General features: G+C 41.7%; 1 protein-coding gene across 2 annotated transcripts; it reads right to left on the bottom strand.

The window, feature by feature from the left end:
* Positions 1-2612: 2612 nt before the first annotated feature.
* smg6 (SMG6 nonsense mediated mRNA decay factor) lies at positions 2613-13641 on the bottom strand. 2 transcript variants are annotated; one of them, XM_015961502.3, is made up of 19 exons: positions 13519-13641; positions 9938-12275; positions 9642-9834; positions 9288-9398; positions 9003-9109; positions 8757-8835; positions 7837-7947; positions 7465-7683; positions 7312-7373; positions 7034-7179; positions 6833-6946; positions 6296-6470; positions 5983-6202; positions 5707-5877; positions 5425-5589; positions 3627-3771; positions 3284-3546; positions 3068-3149; positions 2613-2976 (listed from the first exon to the last, which is right to left on the bottom strand). In XM_015961502.3, the coding sequence occupies exons 1-19, from the start codon at positions 13607-13609 to the stop codon at positions 2846-2848; spliced, it is 4923 nt and encodes a 1640-aa protein (XP_015816988.3). In that variant the 5' UTR covers positions 13610-13641; the 3' UTR covers positions 2613-2845. The 2 variants fall into 2 exon arrangements, with proteins under 2 accessions (XP_015816988.3, XP_015816989.3); XM_015961503.3 differs by having other exon boundaries at positions 13509-13624.
* Between the last annotated feature and the right edge of the window lie 564 nt (positions 13642-14205).

Below are 14205 nucleotides of genomic sequence, written 5' to 3'. Positions count from 1 at the left end.
ATTTTTCAACAAACATACACATCCCACAGACTTCTTAAGATCAAACAATAGAAACAAAATTGTGTTTATTTTTTTCCAAAATGACAAAATTCCTATAAAATAGATTTGTATAGAAGAGAAAAACATTTTTTTATTTATTCTCAGAAAGTCTGAATCCTGACCTTCTAAGAGTTCTTGCTTTTTCTTCAGAACTGTCATGATATTCTCAGTATACAATAAATTTTTAAGGTGGCCTAATCTTGTATAGAATTTATTTTCTAAAAATGTCCTATATTGGTTGCGGCTATGAACACATTTTATTAAGGTGGACTGAGGGGAAAACTAATGATTTTTTTTAACTCAGAAAGTTCTTAAAGTGACAATGTGTAGTTTTTACCATTAATCTCTGGAAATCTCCATCGAAGTGTTGTTGAACATTATTTAAACGGTGCCCAGTTGTTGAAAAATCATGTCAGCTTTGTAAAACATAACTATAAAAATTGGGTGTAAAGTACACGGGAACGGATAGAAGTCTCTTGGGGACACCATATTTAACACCATGTTTTCTTCTATGGGAGCCTGTGATGACAAAACACATTTACTGACTTGTAACAAAACTTTCGGCATTCATAAACATTGTTGTTTTACACATTTACCTCCTCACTCATTGCCAGCGATGAAAGGGAGCCTGATGTTATTTTGCTTGAGGTTGTGCTCCCAGGGATTTTTGACCCTAATGGCTATCCGTAGGGTCTTTTACTCAAACACAAAAATACAGCTTGCTTGCAATGATTCAGGTATGTACTGTAACTGCCCCCATCACCAGGGAAAAATATACATTTTCACTTTAATTGCAGTAAATTTACAACTAACCTTAGAAAACATAAAAATATTCAAAAGCCAGTCTACTATTCTACACATACTGAACTAAAACAGAATGTTTCCGTGGGTCATTCACCCTCTCTGCTTTAAGTGTAGAACTCCTCAGTTTAACTGGTACTGGCATTATCCTGTTACACAATAACATCAATGCAATATTCAGTATGTGTGCAGTGCTGGGTGTACATTAGTATGTCTGTGTCTTATGCTGCATAGTTCTGGAAACCCAAGTTTTCTTTTTGTTTTTAGTGGTTGAAGGTTACAATAATAGCTTATTGCCTTTGTACATTTCCCTGTAATCTTATATTTCTTCTTCCTTTTCTTCAAGTGTGTGTGTGCTGCTGTAGCAAGTGAATTTTCCCACTGTGGGATTAATAGTCTATTCTATTTTAAAATGTGATGTGGTAGTTAACAATTATTTTCTAAAATTAACCAAACACGAGCAGCTCCACTATCGTCCAATTTTCGACTTTCACGATCTGATCATCAGTAAAATAAAAACATCACAAATTGAAACATTTTAATGATAAACGATGAAAACAGAAAGCATATGAGTTGTTCCGACACTTGAGCAGCCATCAAACAGAGCAACAAATCTTTCACGATGGTTCACACAGGAAATCAGCAGTTGAAAAACTTCAGAATACGTTTTAAAAAACATGAAATTAAACTAAAAGGAGATGGAGAAACTGATGCCACAAAGCAACTGTTAGAATTCATCGGGTGTCAGATTGACATTGAGAACAATAAAGTATCTCAGAATGCACAAAGAAAACTATAAAAGCCAAGAACAACAACAATCTAACAAGTGTGGATTTCTTTCTTTGACAAAATAATGTATGTGAGGAAAAACACAAAAATCATAGTTTAAAGGATAAAACTGGTGCTGATGAAGAGGTGAACTCTTGTGTTACAAACTAAGAAGCACAAAGATATAAATCATTAGGTAAAAAGAATAAAAATATACTGAAATAATGATTCTTGATAAAATATTCTGCAAAGTCATCTCCTGACATTGAGGCCAAAACCGTCAGAACAAATGACCATGGACTTCACTAGCACAACCTAACAAATGCATCCATCCTTTTCTCAAAGAAATAAGCAAATTCCGTATTTACATATCCATTAGAGCCCAAATGAAATAATCGAAAAAAATCTTCAGTACAACTTCTGCAGATGAAGAGCAAATACAAAGGGAGATGTGGACCCAAGAAGAAATAAAAACAAAATATTGAATTTGTTTTTTGCCAATTAAAAAATTCTCAAGAAGAGCTTCATATTAGCATCAAGCTAGATGAAGAAACAAAAGCTGCCAAACAGACATTCCCTAAGTGAGACGGGAACACCGTACCTTCACAGGATTCCTCCTGGGTGCCACGTTTGCACGAGGGCTCTTAACTAATCCTCGTAACGATCGGTCTTTTAAAACTCTCCTGACAGATCTTCCAGCTAGACCTCTGCACCCGATGTCGTCTCAGCTCTGAGGCCACGCAGTTCAAGCCTAGGCCTTCAGAGAAGAGGAAGCCCCGTTTATCTCCTTCACAACTGCTGTCTTAATCACATATATGATTATAGACCTTCTCCCTATGCTTCCATTCTATCATCTGCTCCAGATATTAATCCTGCTCACTCAGTCGCTGCAGGGGTTTGATCCTGCACAACAGCAACCTGCAAATCTTCCTTTTACATCCTTTCCTCTTCCTACCTCCATGAGACTTTGTAAAAGTCTTACTGGGAAACTGGATGATCTTAACACGTACATATACGCACACACACTTCCTTAAGAGGAGGAAAAAGCTCATTACCATCACCCTGCACTTCATTTGCTTGTATTTCTTAAGAAGTGTTTCTTTGCCTTCCTGATATGAATCATTTCCCCTCTCTCTGTCCTTGTTACTCCCTTTTCCTTTGCTTAAGTGTGTCTTTTCTTTTGAGTGACAAGCCAGCTTCGGCGTTTGGGTTCCTTTTTTTTCCAGTTTAGTCTGCCTCAGCCCACTTTAGACCAGATGAGGAAGGAGGGGATGTCTCGCACTGGGACGTTGCGGGTCAGGGCTTTGACACGCAGGTTGCGGTCATCTGTGAGGAGCACTACTTCCCTCTGGAGCTTCACTGTCCCGTCTGGTGTTTAAATCAAGAAGACAACAAAGAGGAAATAACATCTATATTTGGCCAAGCAACATGAGAGCAGCTGAGACTTGATGCTACATACTTCTCTGAGAAGGTGTGAACTCTTTAGCTTTGTCGTTGCAGTAGTGGAGGCAGCAGGATAAAATCACATCATCATTGTTACCCTGGCAAAAGAACACGCTGTCACCAAAGATTGCATAACATCCTGTGTAGGTGTTTAATTAGCAGCTGACAGCTTCTCGACTAGATAATCGGTCCTATTTTATTTACTTTCACTTCTACGTGGTTACAGTCCTACCTGCTGTCCAGATGTGTCTTCACTGCGAAAGGCTATGGACTCCAGTTGATTTCCTCGACTCGTCAGGGCTCTTAGGCACGGTTCCCTGGCCTCAAATCCTTTTTCTAAGAAAGCCACAGCTAATCGAGCCTTTTCCTGGACAGCCCGGATGTGGGGAGCGCTAACGTTAAAGTTGCCACGACTGGACGTGCCGCGACCTCCCGACCCCACTCCTACACCAAAAGTGTCCTGGCCTTTAGCCAAGCCATCTAACTCTGTAATCACTGTTAGAGGAAGCCCAAGTCATACTATTAGTTTTCACACTAAATATCTAATTTTATGTTTTTATTTGTGTCTCTCTTACCAATGAGAGGAACAACTATTATGTATGATCCACACTGAAGGAGCTTCTTCAGGTCTTCCAGGTGGTCAATGAATCCATTCGTATCAGGCACCAAAAAGAAGGGCCTCACTTCCAGCTCCAACTGTCCACCAGTTTGTAGCACAGCCTAGAACGAGAATGCACACACACACACACACACACACACACAATGTGAAAATGATACAAAGATCATCTTTAGTGTATCAGATGACATCATTAGATACATGATATTTGAATGTAACTCAAAAGTTGAAGCTGAAACAAAACAAGCGCCCCCACTGTGGGGTGATTCAAATAAATGTTTTAAGGCCCACCCATTCATTGTAAATAATAAATGAGATACTTTTCTTCTTTTTAAAAAATGCTGTTCATAATTGTCTCCCCAGGCGTTTAGTCTTGCTGATCGACACAGTTCTGACTTGCAGGTTAAAGTTGATGTTTTTCTCGTACGTTTAGTTGTAATTAAATATTTACAGGTGCAGATGTTTTGCTGGAACATTTTTTGCCATATTGTTTGAAAAGCTTTTCACATACTGATGACAGCATATTAAAAGTTTTGTCTAAAAATGAATAATTGTAATTCCTTATGAGATGTACAATCCCACAAAAAACCTCATCCAATCATTGTGAATGTCCTGTTCTTAATGATTGAATCATAAACCATCCATCTAACCACCTTCTGATCATCCCTCTCCTCCGTGCATGCCCCTCTTATTTGCACGAATCGTGGGGTCTCGGATCGAAGCAGCTGAACAGGAAGCAAAGCCAGAGCTGGGCAAGATATGTCAGCTAGCACACTAAATTGTTATGTGATTATGTTGCCTGAGTTGGCCTGGCAGAGAGGGTTTTTCCAGAGTAAGAAGCCCAATCCTACCCACTGGATCTCCGATCTAGGTCCCAGTGGTTTTGTCTTCAATTTTCAGCTGGGAGAAAGTCTGGAGAACTCCTGACCGACACCCAAGCAATAACGAGACCATTAGAAGCCTGGAGGCTCCACAGCTGTTACGTAGGTGCTTTACATGAGGAATTATGGCACAAAAGATGCCAACAACAGAATCACAAAGATTGAAAAAAAATGTGTTTTGTGGTTGTTTTACAGTATCCATTGCATCCAGTGTTTTACCATTTTCTACGACCATCAGGTCCTGTGTTTCTAGGGGAGGAGCCAGAAAAAAGGGGGGTGGAACTTAAAACTTTTTTTTTCTTCAAACTGTAGCTCCCTTGGATGACTGTTTTCAGGAAAACCGACTCCATCTTTAATGCTTAACTATAGACCATTATTGTGTGTAGAGGAGGGGGGATTTTTAGTCCCTACATCACATGACAGCATCATAAATACGATTAAGTGGCTTCTTTTTTCACAGCAAAAGAAGGAAATGCAGTTGTGTTAATAATGACATCCCATTTGACATAAGTCTATTAGGACAGCAGTAGCTCAGGAGGTAGAGTGGGATGTCCAGTAAAAGATTGCAGGTTCGATCCTGGTGTCCTTGGGCAAGACACGTAACCCACCTTGCCTAATGGTGGTAGTCAGAGGGACTGGTGGCGCCAGTGATCGGCAGGCCTTGCCTCTGCCAGGGCTGAATGTGTGTGAACAGGTGAATGACTGATTGTGTTGTGAAGAGCCTTGGGGGGTTGTAGAACCCCAAGATGGCGCTATACAAGTACAAGCCAGATTATGAATTTAAAAAAGGGGGGAAAGGTTTTTAAATTGAAGAGTAATGTCCAATATATCTATTTAATATTAAATTCATGTCTTAAGAAGGTTTCGCCGTTTTACCTGGATTTTGTCCCTGCGCTTTTGCTGCTGGGCCAGTTCGTTAGCGAGGGCGTGGCGTCGAGCCTTCAGCTCTCTGATGTCATTCTCGCTGTCTCCAGCCTCAAAGTTCTCCTCTCCTTCTGATGGAGAGAGAGATAACTCCCCTTCGAGTATGACATCATCAACCTGCCAAACATTCACAGTTTAAACACATTTGCTGTGTGGAAACCATTTGACAACTACATTATAGTGATAGCGGAGATAAAAAGACACCAGGGCTAACTGTAGGAGGGAATCAGTCACCTCCTTTTCTGTTAGGGAATCCTTCCAACTCCTTGTTTCCACTGATGGGTGAGAAGTTGCCACGGAGATGTACTTCCCTCCCTTGAAGGCCAACAAAGGCTCTTCTTGTCCACACAAAGCCTCCAGAAAGTACTTCAGAACCGTCACTCTCTTACAATCTGCTGCTATTGCCTGAGGAAAGAGGACGGAGGTCATGTGAGCATACAGACAGACAGAAGGGAAGACGAAAACGCGTTACAGTAGAATGGAAATTTAAACAGTAGAAATTCTTCTCACCATGTCAGTCTGTCTGTCTGTGTAACAAGGCTCCTGTGGTGCAGCCAACAGCGGGATAAAACCAGCTAGCAGCTTGTCCTCCTTCAGCTGAAGCAATGCTAGTTCCTCATCTCCCTCGCTTTCTTCACTATCAACTTTGTACAGAGGCACTTCCTCATGGTCCACATGTGCCAGAACATTACAGAGGTCAGCAAGGCACTTCCACACATCAGGGCTGCATCTTTATAGGAAGAAAGAGCACAAAATGATCCTATTGTTGTTATTAGCTTTCGCAGCTGATCAGACAACAGTGTCTTATATTTAAGCCACGCACTCCAAACCGCACGGTGGGGGGTTCCACTCGTCAGGATGTCCCAACATCCAGTCAGACCAGACTTTGACACTTGGCAAAATTTCTCTCAGGTCCTGTGGGAAGGCCGAAATTCTGACCATCCCCTCCAGCTCTTCTGTTTTACCCTCCTCCTCTCCATCTGTCATAGAAACTGGTTCTAAAAAAACAAAGATACCTAATTGAAATAATGTATTTTATTGATTCCCCTCATCACTCGGAACTTCAGCTGTCTGTAATCGATCACAGACGGATCATACTTCAGGAAATGTCATTAATTATTGAGTAAATAAAGGCAGCAACAAAAAGACCTGCACACATTCACGCATAAGCGTGGTTCTGGAGTGGAAGTTTACACAACAACACACAAAACAATTACTAAAATATTTGGTACAACAAAGTTCATTCAAGCCTGAAAAATACCCCAAACGAATGTCTGTTAGATGATGTAAACAGATGCAAAGTGGTCAAACTAAAAGGTAGTGAGCAGACATAGCCACACAGGGTCGGATGAGAGGTTACCTGCAGGAGTTTCTTTGAGCAGGTCAGTGCAGCGCTGCACCAGCACAGCAAACATACCGAGGCCAAGCGCGGTGCTTTGCTCCAGTAAAACAGATCGGACATCTGCTTCTTCACCTGACACAAGAGTTAGAGCCACACTTGATCAGGGATTTGAGAATTATGCCATGCGTGCACAATTTCAGCTTCAGCGTGCGGTTTTACCTCTCCTGTGGGCATTGTGTATGGCAAACATGTTGATGGTGATAATCTGCAACAAGTTTGTACATCCCAGGAGTGAAGGGCCATGCTGGAGAAGGGATTTAAACTCCTGTAGAACATGGCTCGCCACTCCAGAGAAAGATTCCATACTGTGTGGGGGAGACACACACACACACACACATCAGCTAGACCTGACATGAGAATTTGTGAAATATCATAATGATTACTTTCATTTTCAAATCTACGAAGGCAGAGAAAGGAGAACACAAGGCACTGCTCACCCCACTTTAGTGAAGAGCTTTCCATGTGCGTGCAAGAAACTCAGAATGAATCTCTTATTTAGCTGTGAAGAAAGGAAAAGGCCAAAGATAAAAATGAAATCGTTTTTAATTCTTTTCAGTTACAGTTTTGTATGTGTGTAGAAGAGCTCTTACATCAGTAGCACTCAGACTGCCCAGCTCTCCATCCTGCTCCGAATCTCGGCTGCACTCACTGCCTTCTCTCTGTGAGGAGGGGGTCACCGTTGGGCGTCCACTGGGACGAATCCAAATCTCCACGCGTGCTCCATCGTTCCCTTTTCTTCTACTCCTCACTTCTGGACCCTGGGAACCTCCTTCAAGCTCCTGCCTCTGTCTTCGCTCCAGCTGTTCTGCCTACAAAAACAAAATCTTTAATCAAGACCTGAAGTGTACAGGCACCCAAGAGCTCACAGTAAACCTTACAGCTGAGTAAACTAAATAATGCATCTAATAAGAAAAGATGAAGTTAGAACGATTTAGCTAGGAGTGAGGTGTCGTTGGCCTTGCCTTACGCTTGGCTTCCTCAAAGAGACTCATCAAGCTCTCCTTTGCAGTCAGAATGGGGTTAGATGCTGCCAAGCTGCGCATATAATAATATACAGCATCCAACTTCCGCTTCTGTGGATGAGAGAGGTGAGAGGAAGAAAAGAAACAATAACCCCGGCTTTCCACGGGAGCCGTCAGCAGCACGTTACTGCAGCAGCACGTCTTGCTCACGTAAGCTGCTGCTCGGCCCTTCCCACGAGACGCGAAGCAGCGGGGGAGCAGCTGTCACCGACTGAGCACAAAGTCACACGAGTGACTTCGTCAGTAAACACAACAACAAGCAGGAGAAAACTACAACATGGCTCCAAAAGCTTTGTGTTTTATGTTCTGTCCATCTTATAATCGCCAATACGGACCTGAAAAACAAAGGAGACCGCTAGCTAGGTGATAACTTCTCACAGGGCCACACAGTTAGTAACCTTTTTTAAAAGTAAAGCAACAGGAAGGCAGTACGTTCTTTATTCTGAAAATCTCGGGAGCTTCGCTCCATTTCCGCGTCCGATTTCCTGTCTTTCCTTCCCCAAAAATGTCGAACTTGACCCGTTTGAGGCGTCGCGCGTGGAAAATAGAACCGGCGCGTAAAGGCTGCGACATGCTGCTCCTGAGACGCGGCCGACTCGCGCTGCTGACGGCTCCAGTGGAAAAGGTTCTGTTGACCACAGCGGTTCCTATCAGCAGCTATGACGTGCTGCTGCAGTAACGTGCTGCTGACGGCTCCTGTGGAAAGCCGGGGTTACACTCAGATTAGGTGTAAAAGAACTAGACATATTTTTAATTTGTGCCACATCTTGAAAAAAAAAAGAATCAGTTAAAAGTTTTAGCATCCGTTTATGAATTAGGTAGAAGCTCACAGCTTCAATCACATAAATATTTACACTTACAGTATAAACTGCCAACAGAGCCAACTGGTTATAAGGGCGTCCATTTTTAGGGGCGATCTGCTGGGCTTTTAGGTACCAGCTAAGATGAAATGAAAGCATGAAGTCGTGACATGTCAAAATATAAACGAGACAATTTTAAGAATAAAAAAATTAAAAATCATTTTCAGTTTCCACCATAGTTGAAGACTTTTCAAACGCTAGTTTAATCTATTTCTGGATCAGAGATTCTCCTAAGTAACAGATTACCTGCGAGCCTTGCCATAGTTGGCAGAGTTAGTGGCTTGCTCCCGATACCGTGCGATGTCTCCCTGACAAATCATACAGCGCTGAGCACTTATAAGTGCATATTTCACCTTAAAGTACAAAAGAACACAAGAATGTCAACATCCTTCTTATTGAGACATGGTAGGACTCGCAGTTGTCAGTAAATTTTGAAAAGTTTACACATGAATAATACAGCACAATTTTAACATCAGGTTAAAAACACTTTGGTCTCACACACACGTGCAAACGCAAAAATAGGTGTTGTACCGTTTTGCGTAACGGGCGAGCTCTGATGGCTATACCATCCATGTAGTCCTCCAAGGTAAACTGGTACACTGTCTGCAGCTTCTGGAGCAGCGAATCAAAGAACAGCGCTCCCTGATAACCAACAGCAGTAAGAAAAATGTATCAATATTTTTACTGAAGGCTATTCGCTGACATTCGTAAAGTACAGCTAATTATAATTTAACTGCAAAGAAAGTAAAGGTTTTCAATGAATTACAGACACAAGTATACAGCCTAATATTGATACCCAAGATTTCCTTGATAAAGAAAGAATACTTGTAATATTAGATAACCGGGAACAAAGACTTCGTCGATGTGTTTAGTTCATTTTTTTACCTCATCTAAAAGCGTGAGGAGCATGTTCCGTACATCAGGTGTGTTCTCACAGGCAGGATCTTTCAGGAGCTGCCGGAAGTGCTCGATGACCTGGTAAAACACATTTTTCCACAGAGCTGGATCCACGTTCTGGGAGTCGGAAAACTCGATGTCTGTCAGGATGATACGCTCATACAGTCCCAAAAGGTCCGCTCTAGAGAAAAAAAAACCAGAAAGAGGGTTGTTTTCTTTTGAGTGTCGTGATAAATCGGCACACAAAAGCAGCCGTGAGTCAAGGTCTTTTCCTAAATGCTCACCTGAGCTGGGCCATCCGATCAGTGCTCACTCTATCCCTGGAGAGCAGATTACTGAGCTGCAGCTCGTGTGCATCAGCAGCCTTCAGCAGCCTCCCCAGCTCTCCTCTGGTTTGTTGTTCTGCCTCTTCAAACGTCAAACCCCCTGTCTGAGAATAACCCGCCCCACAGAACGGACCAGGACTTGGGAACATACCGTTAGAGTGATACGGCCCCATGCTATAAGGATAAGGATAGCGCTGGCTGCTGGGATTATGTGGGCTACTGTTGGGCACGGGGCAGCAATAGGGATTGTCAGAATTTTGGAACTTGTAGTAAGACACAGCCTGCTGGGATTGAACGTGTTCTCCTTGTGCCACTGGAGGACTGCCTGCTACCTCTTCATCTGTGTCCAGAAAGTGAAGCTGTCCGTACGCGGACCCAGACTGGAGATAAACAGGTTGTTTGAAAGATGATTGTGGTGAGGCTGGTGTCCTAGAAAGAGCAGGTTTCTGGTCTGGGTTATTAGGATCCCAAAGCCGTCTCAATCCTCCTCCTCGGCCTCCTCGATTCCTGAATGCTGCTCCTCCCCTCATCCCACCAAAAAGAAGCCTGTGTCCTGACTCCGGGGAGTTGGAGATGTCGGTGCAAGACGGAAGCACCAGGATACCGCCCCCTCTGCCACGAGAAACCGGGCCTTGCTTGTGTTGTTGTGAATCTATACTTGACTGCTTTTCTAAAGAAACCTTTAGAAGTCCCCGACCTCCACCTCTGTTGGACTTTGGCGTTCTCCTCTCTTCTTGTTTTTCTGTACTGCAGTCTTCCTCCCCACCTCTCCTCCTCCTCCTTCGCCTCCTATCTTCTCCTCGGGCACACATCTCACTCCTGTCTGCTGACTCTGAGGACGAATCTTTATTACTCGTCCAGCTTTGCAGGTGCCTCCGTCTCTCGTCATTGTTCTCATTCCCTGCTCTGATTTTCTGCCTAGGGTCAACACGGGACCATTTGCTGTTCTCCACACTCATCAGCTGTCTGGGCCCATCCTGACTGGTCGCGCTGCTGGCTGAGCTACTGCTGTAGGTTCGGTTTCGTGAGTGTCGAACATCTGACTTGGAATATCGTTTTGAGGAAGGTGTTACGTTTACATTAGATCTGCGCTCATCACTCTGCCCAACAGGCGTTTCTAAACTGTTTTCACTTTTAGCCGCTTTTTCACCATCTCTGAAACTGCTGTTTTCATTTATTTTCCTGTTTTCTCTTAGATTTTCTTTTCTTTTGCTGTGATGTAGCTCTTTTGCCCTTTCCGATCTTCGTCCATCTGAATCCGGAGCGCTTTTGTCTCTCTCCTTCTCGGACTTTCTTGGGTTGTTTTTTCCACTGTGACGCACTTCATCCTCCTTTCTGGTTTCCTGATTCTTCTCCTTTTCTCTCTCTGCTCCCCGTCTCCTGCGGGTTCCCTTCTCTCTCTTCTTATCAGTCTTTTCTTCCTCATCCTTGGTGTCTTCGTCATGACCTCTTCTTTCTTTGGCAGTTTTTTCTCCTGTTTTCCATTTCAAATCACCAATATCATTACTTGCACACTCCACTTTACCCTTTTCTTTTATCATGAGTTTTTCAACTTTGTTTGCAATTTTGTCCACAGACGTACCAACGGGTAAAGGAGGCTTTTCCGCATGCTTGCTTCCTTTCTCTCTGGCTTCCTCGTTGTGATGAGATGGTGTAACCGTCTCCTGAAAGGTTTTCCCTTTATTTTTCCCTCCCCGCTTGGATATGGGTGTTTTCTCATTATCATCTCTTGCTCCTGAACTCAGGTGGGATTCGGGCTCAGAACTCTGCTCTTGTTTCTTAGGGTTTGGCCTATCCAGTTCTCTTGCAACACCACTATCCTTTCCCAAAATATTCCTGCGGCTCCCGGGTTGATAAAATTCCCTGTCAGGTTTTCGGATTTTCTTTGTAGGTTTAGAAGCTCCTACTATTTCCTGGTCTTCCATGTCATTCTCTCCAAGTTCTTTTTTATCATTTACATTTGTTGCAGCAAGCAACTGGTTGCCCTCTTTACAGTGGTGGGTATTACTGCCGTCACTTCTCATTCGGTCCTCGTCGCTATTTTTAGTACCCAATCCACTGCTGGTGCCCCCTCGTCCCTCTAAAAAAACTTCAGAAACATTCCTTCTCTCACTCTGTAAAAACTGATCTGACTGTTGTGATTTAGCAGTCAAGGGATCATTCTGGCTGCTTTCTCCTTCTTCACCATCCTGATGTCGCCGTCTGTGTCCAGCTGTGGGTTGGTAACGCTGCAGATCAGGATGTTTTGCTTCGCGCCTCTTATTCTGCTTGTGTGCGTGAACTTCCTCTTGCTCTACTGCAAAAATATTAAAAAATAACATAAAATGTGCCATCAACACTAGTTACAAATACATTAACTAGATATCTTACTTTGGAATTTTTCAATGAAGTCTAATCACCTCAAAAAACATTCATAACGGCTGTTTGTATTTCATTCTTTACCACTATAGTCACTTTAAAAGCTAGTTTGTTTGCCCTAATTAAATATTTCATTAAAAATAGTTTCTATGGTTGTCTGCAAAAGAACATAAACTATCAAGTTAATGCAGCTTCAAATTACATGTGAGCAGTTTAAGATAACTCTCATCATCAGACACGTCACTTCTAAAGTGGGTAGCTTTAAAAATGTTGCTTTTAACTATTTTATGAGTTAGGTAAAGTAAAAACGCTGTTCATTTTAGTGTCACGATCCCACTATCTCTTTACTTTTGTCATTTCACATTTGTCTGTCTTTAATTTTATTGTATAAAATATCTAATGTAAACTGTTTTGGGTTATTCAAACCGCTACTTCTCTCCCAAGAGTGGTAGGAGTTTATTGGGGTGTTATTCTTCAGAATAAACCACATGTTAGAGATGTCAAACAAACGCTTTACATAGGGTGATTAAGTTAGTCCATCAAATGTCTGGCTGATGCAATCATTGGTAACTCTGTGTATAGTTGGTTAAGAAGTTATGAAGTTATGCAAAAAAGCAGAGATCAACTTATCAAGAGTTATTAGGATTAATGAAATATCAAAATATAATCACATATTTAATAATAGTGTTAGATAACGTATAAAGCGAAAGCATGGAAATGAACGCACACGTGGAAAAAATTACAAGACCTGCAAAAACACAACAATGAAAAATAATTCATATTCGCTGTTCTTGATTGAAATAAACTGTTTTTCAAAAATCTATGTTTGTTTGTTTTGGAAACAAGGTAACATGTTCTCAAACGTTTACGTTAATAAAGCTAAAATTATAATACTTTCCTAAACAAGATGTGTTACTGTAATACATTAGTACATATAACAAACAAAAAGGAGAGAACGTGAACCGAGGATAGTAGTTTTTAGATTGGAAAGGGGGCGTTTAAGACTCTGGAGAGCGAACGGGCACAAAGCCAGTCGGCTAACAACATTAGCTGCTTACAAACTTAGCAACTCCGAACGTCACTTTCAGCCAACTCAGATAACTAACTCTCTGCTTCGCTTTAATTTACAGACCCTTCAAAAGTGTTTTTATACAAAAATACACCAACTCACTGCCTCTCACCATGCAGACAATTGGAAATATTGACTGATTTCGAAGCTTCAGCTCGTAGTTCCGCAGCTGAGATTCGCACTCTGTCCAGTTCGTTCGCCATCTTCGACTTCAACACAAACACAACAAGTACGGTGGCCCAACTGGGTCAAACGCAAAAACCGAGGGATTTCTGAAATCAAGATGTCTAGGTAATGTAGTGCTGTCTCTCCATTGTGAAAGTACTTTGATATGTCACTTCATATTTTTTCTGAATGTACAAAAATCTATAAAATGTATTTTCCCCATTTTAAATATATATGTGTTTTGCTTGCAGCAATAAAAAAAACATTCGCACTTACTTTTTTCTTCCAATTATTGTCTCACATCTCTTATCTAGTAGTGTGCAGCTTTATCCAACGTAACACCAATTTTAATTTATTTTCATGAACATTCTGAAAATATCTCATCTTTTAGCAGATCTATTTCAAGCACAATTTCTTTAGTAATTTTCTTTAAATACATTATTTGTATTATGGTGATTATATTTTAACTACATCACAGCTCAGTTGGCCAGTTATAAACCCTCTTTATGTAATAATACATAAAAACACCAATGTTATCACCTTTCTAATTGTGTTCATTTAAAATTTACACTTGAATCTCTTTGGCAAAATTTAACATTTCAGTTCAAATTTTGTGTAATTATCATGTAGGCCG

The sequence above is a fragment of the Nothobranchius furzeri genome, chromosome 10 (assembly GCF_043380555.1).
Source record: "Nothobranchius furzeri strain GRZ-AD chromosome 10, NfurGRZ-RIMD1, whole genome shotgun sequence".
In the NCBI taxonomy this organism is placed as follows: domain Eukaryota; kingdom Metazoa; phylum Chordata; class Actinopteri; order Cyprinodontiformes; family Nothobranchiidae; genus Nothobranchius; species Nothobranchius furzeri.
Note: the sequence above shows the minus strand (reverse complement) of the source record. Positions and strands in the feature narration are given on the sequence as shown.

Excerpts from the sequence above, each read along its gene's own strand:
- smg6 (XM_015961502.3), bottom strand. The coding sequence starts at position 13,609 with ATGGCGAACGAACTGGACAGAGTGCGAATCTCAGCTGCGGAACTACGA. Across the intron at positions 9,835-9,937 it reads GATCGGATGGCCCAGCTCAG|AGCGGACCTTTTGGGACTGT; the intron begins GTGAGCATTTAG and ends TTTTTTCTCTAG. Across the intron at positions 6,947-7,033 it reads ACACAATGCCCACAGGAGAG|GTGAAGAAGCAGATGTCCGA; the intron begins GTAAAACCGCAC and ends CTCTTGTGTCAG.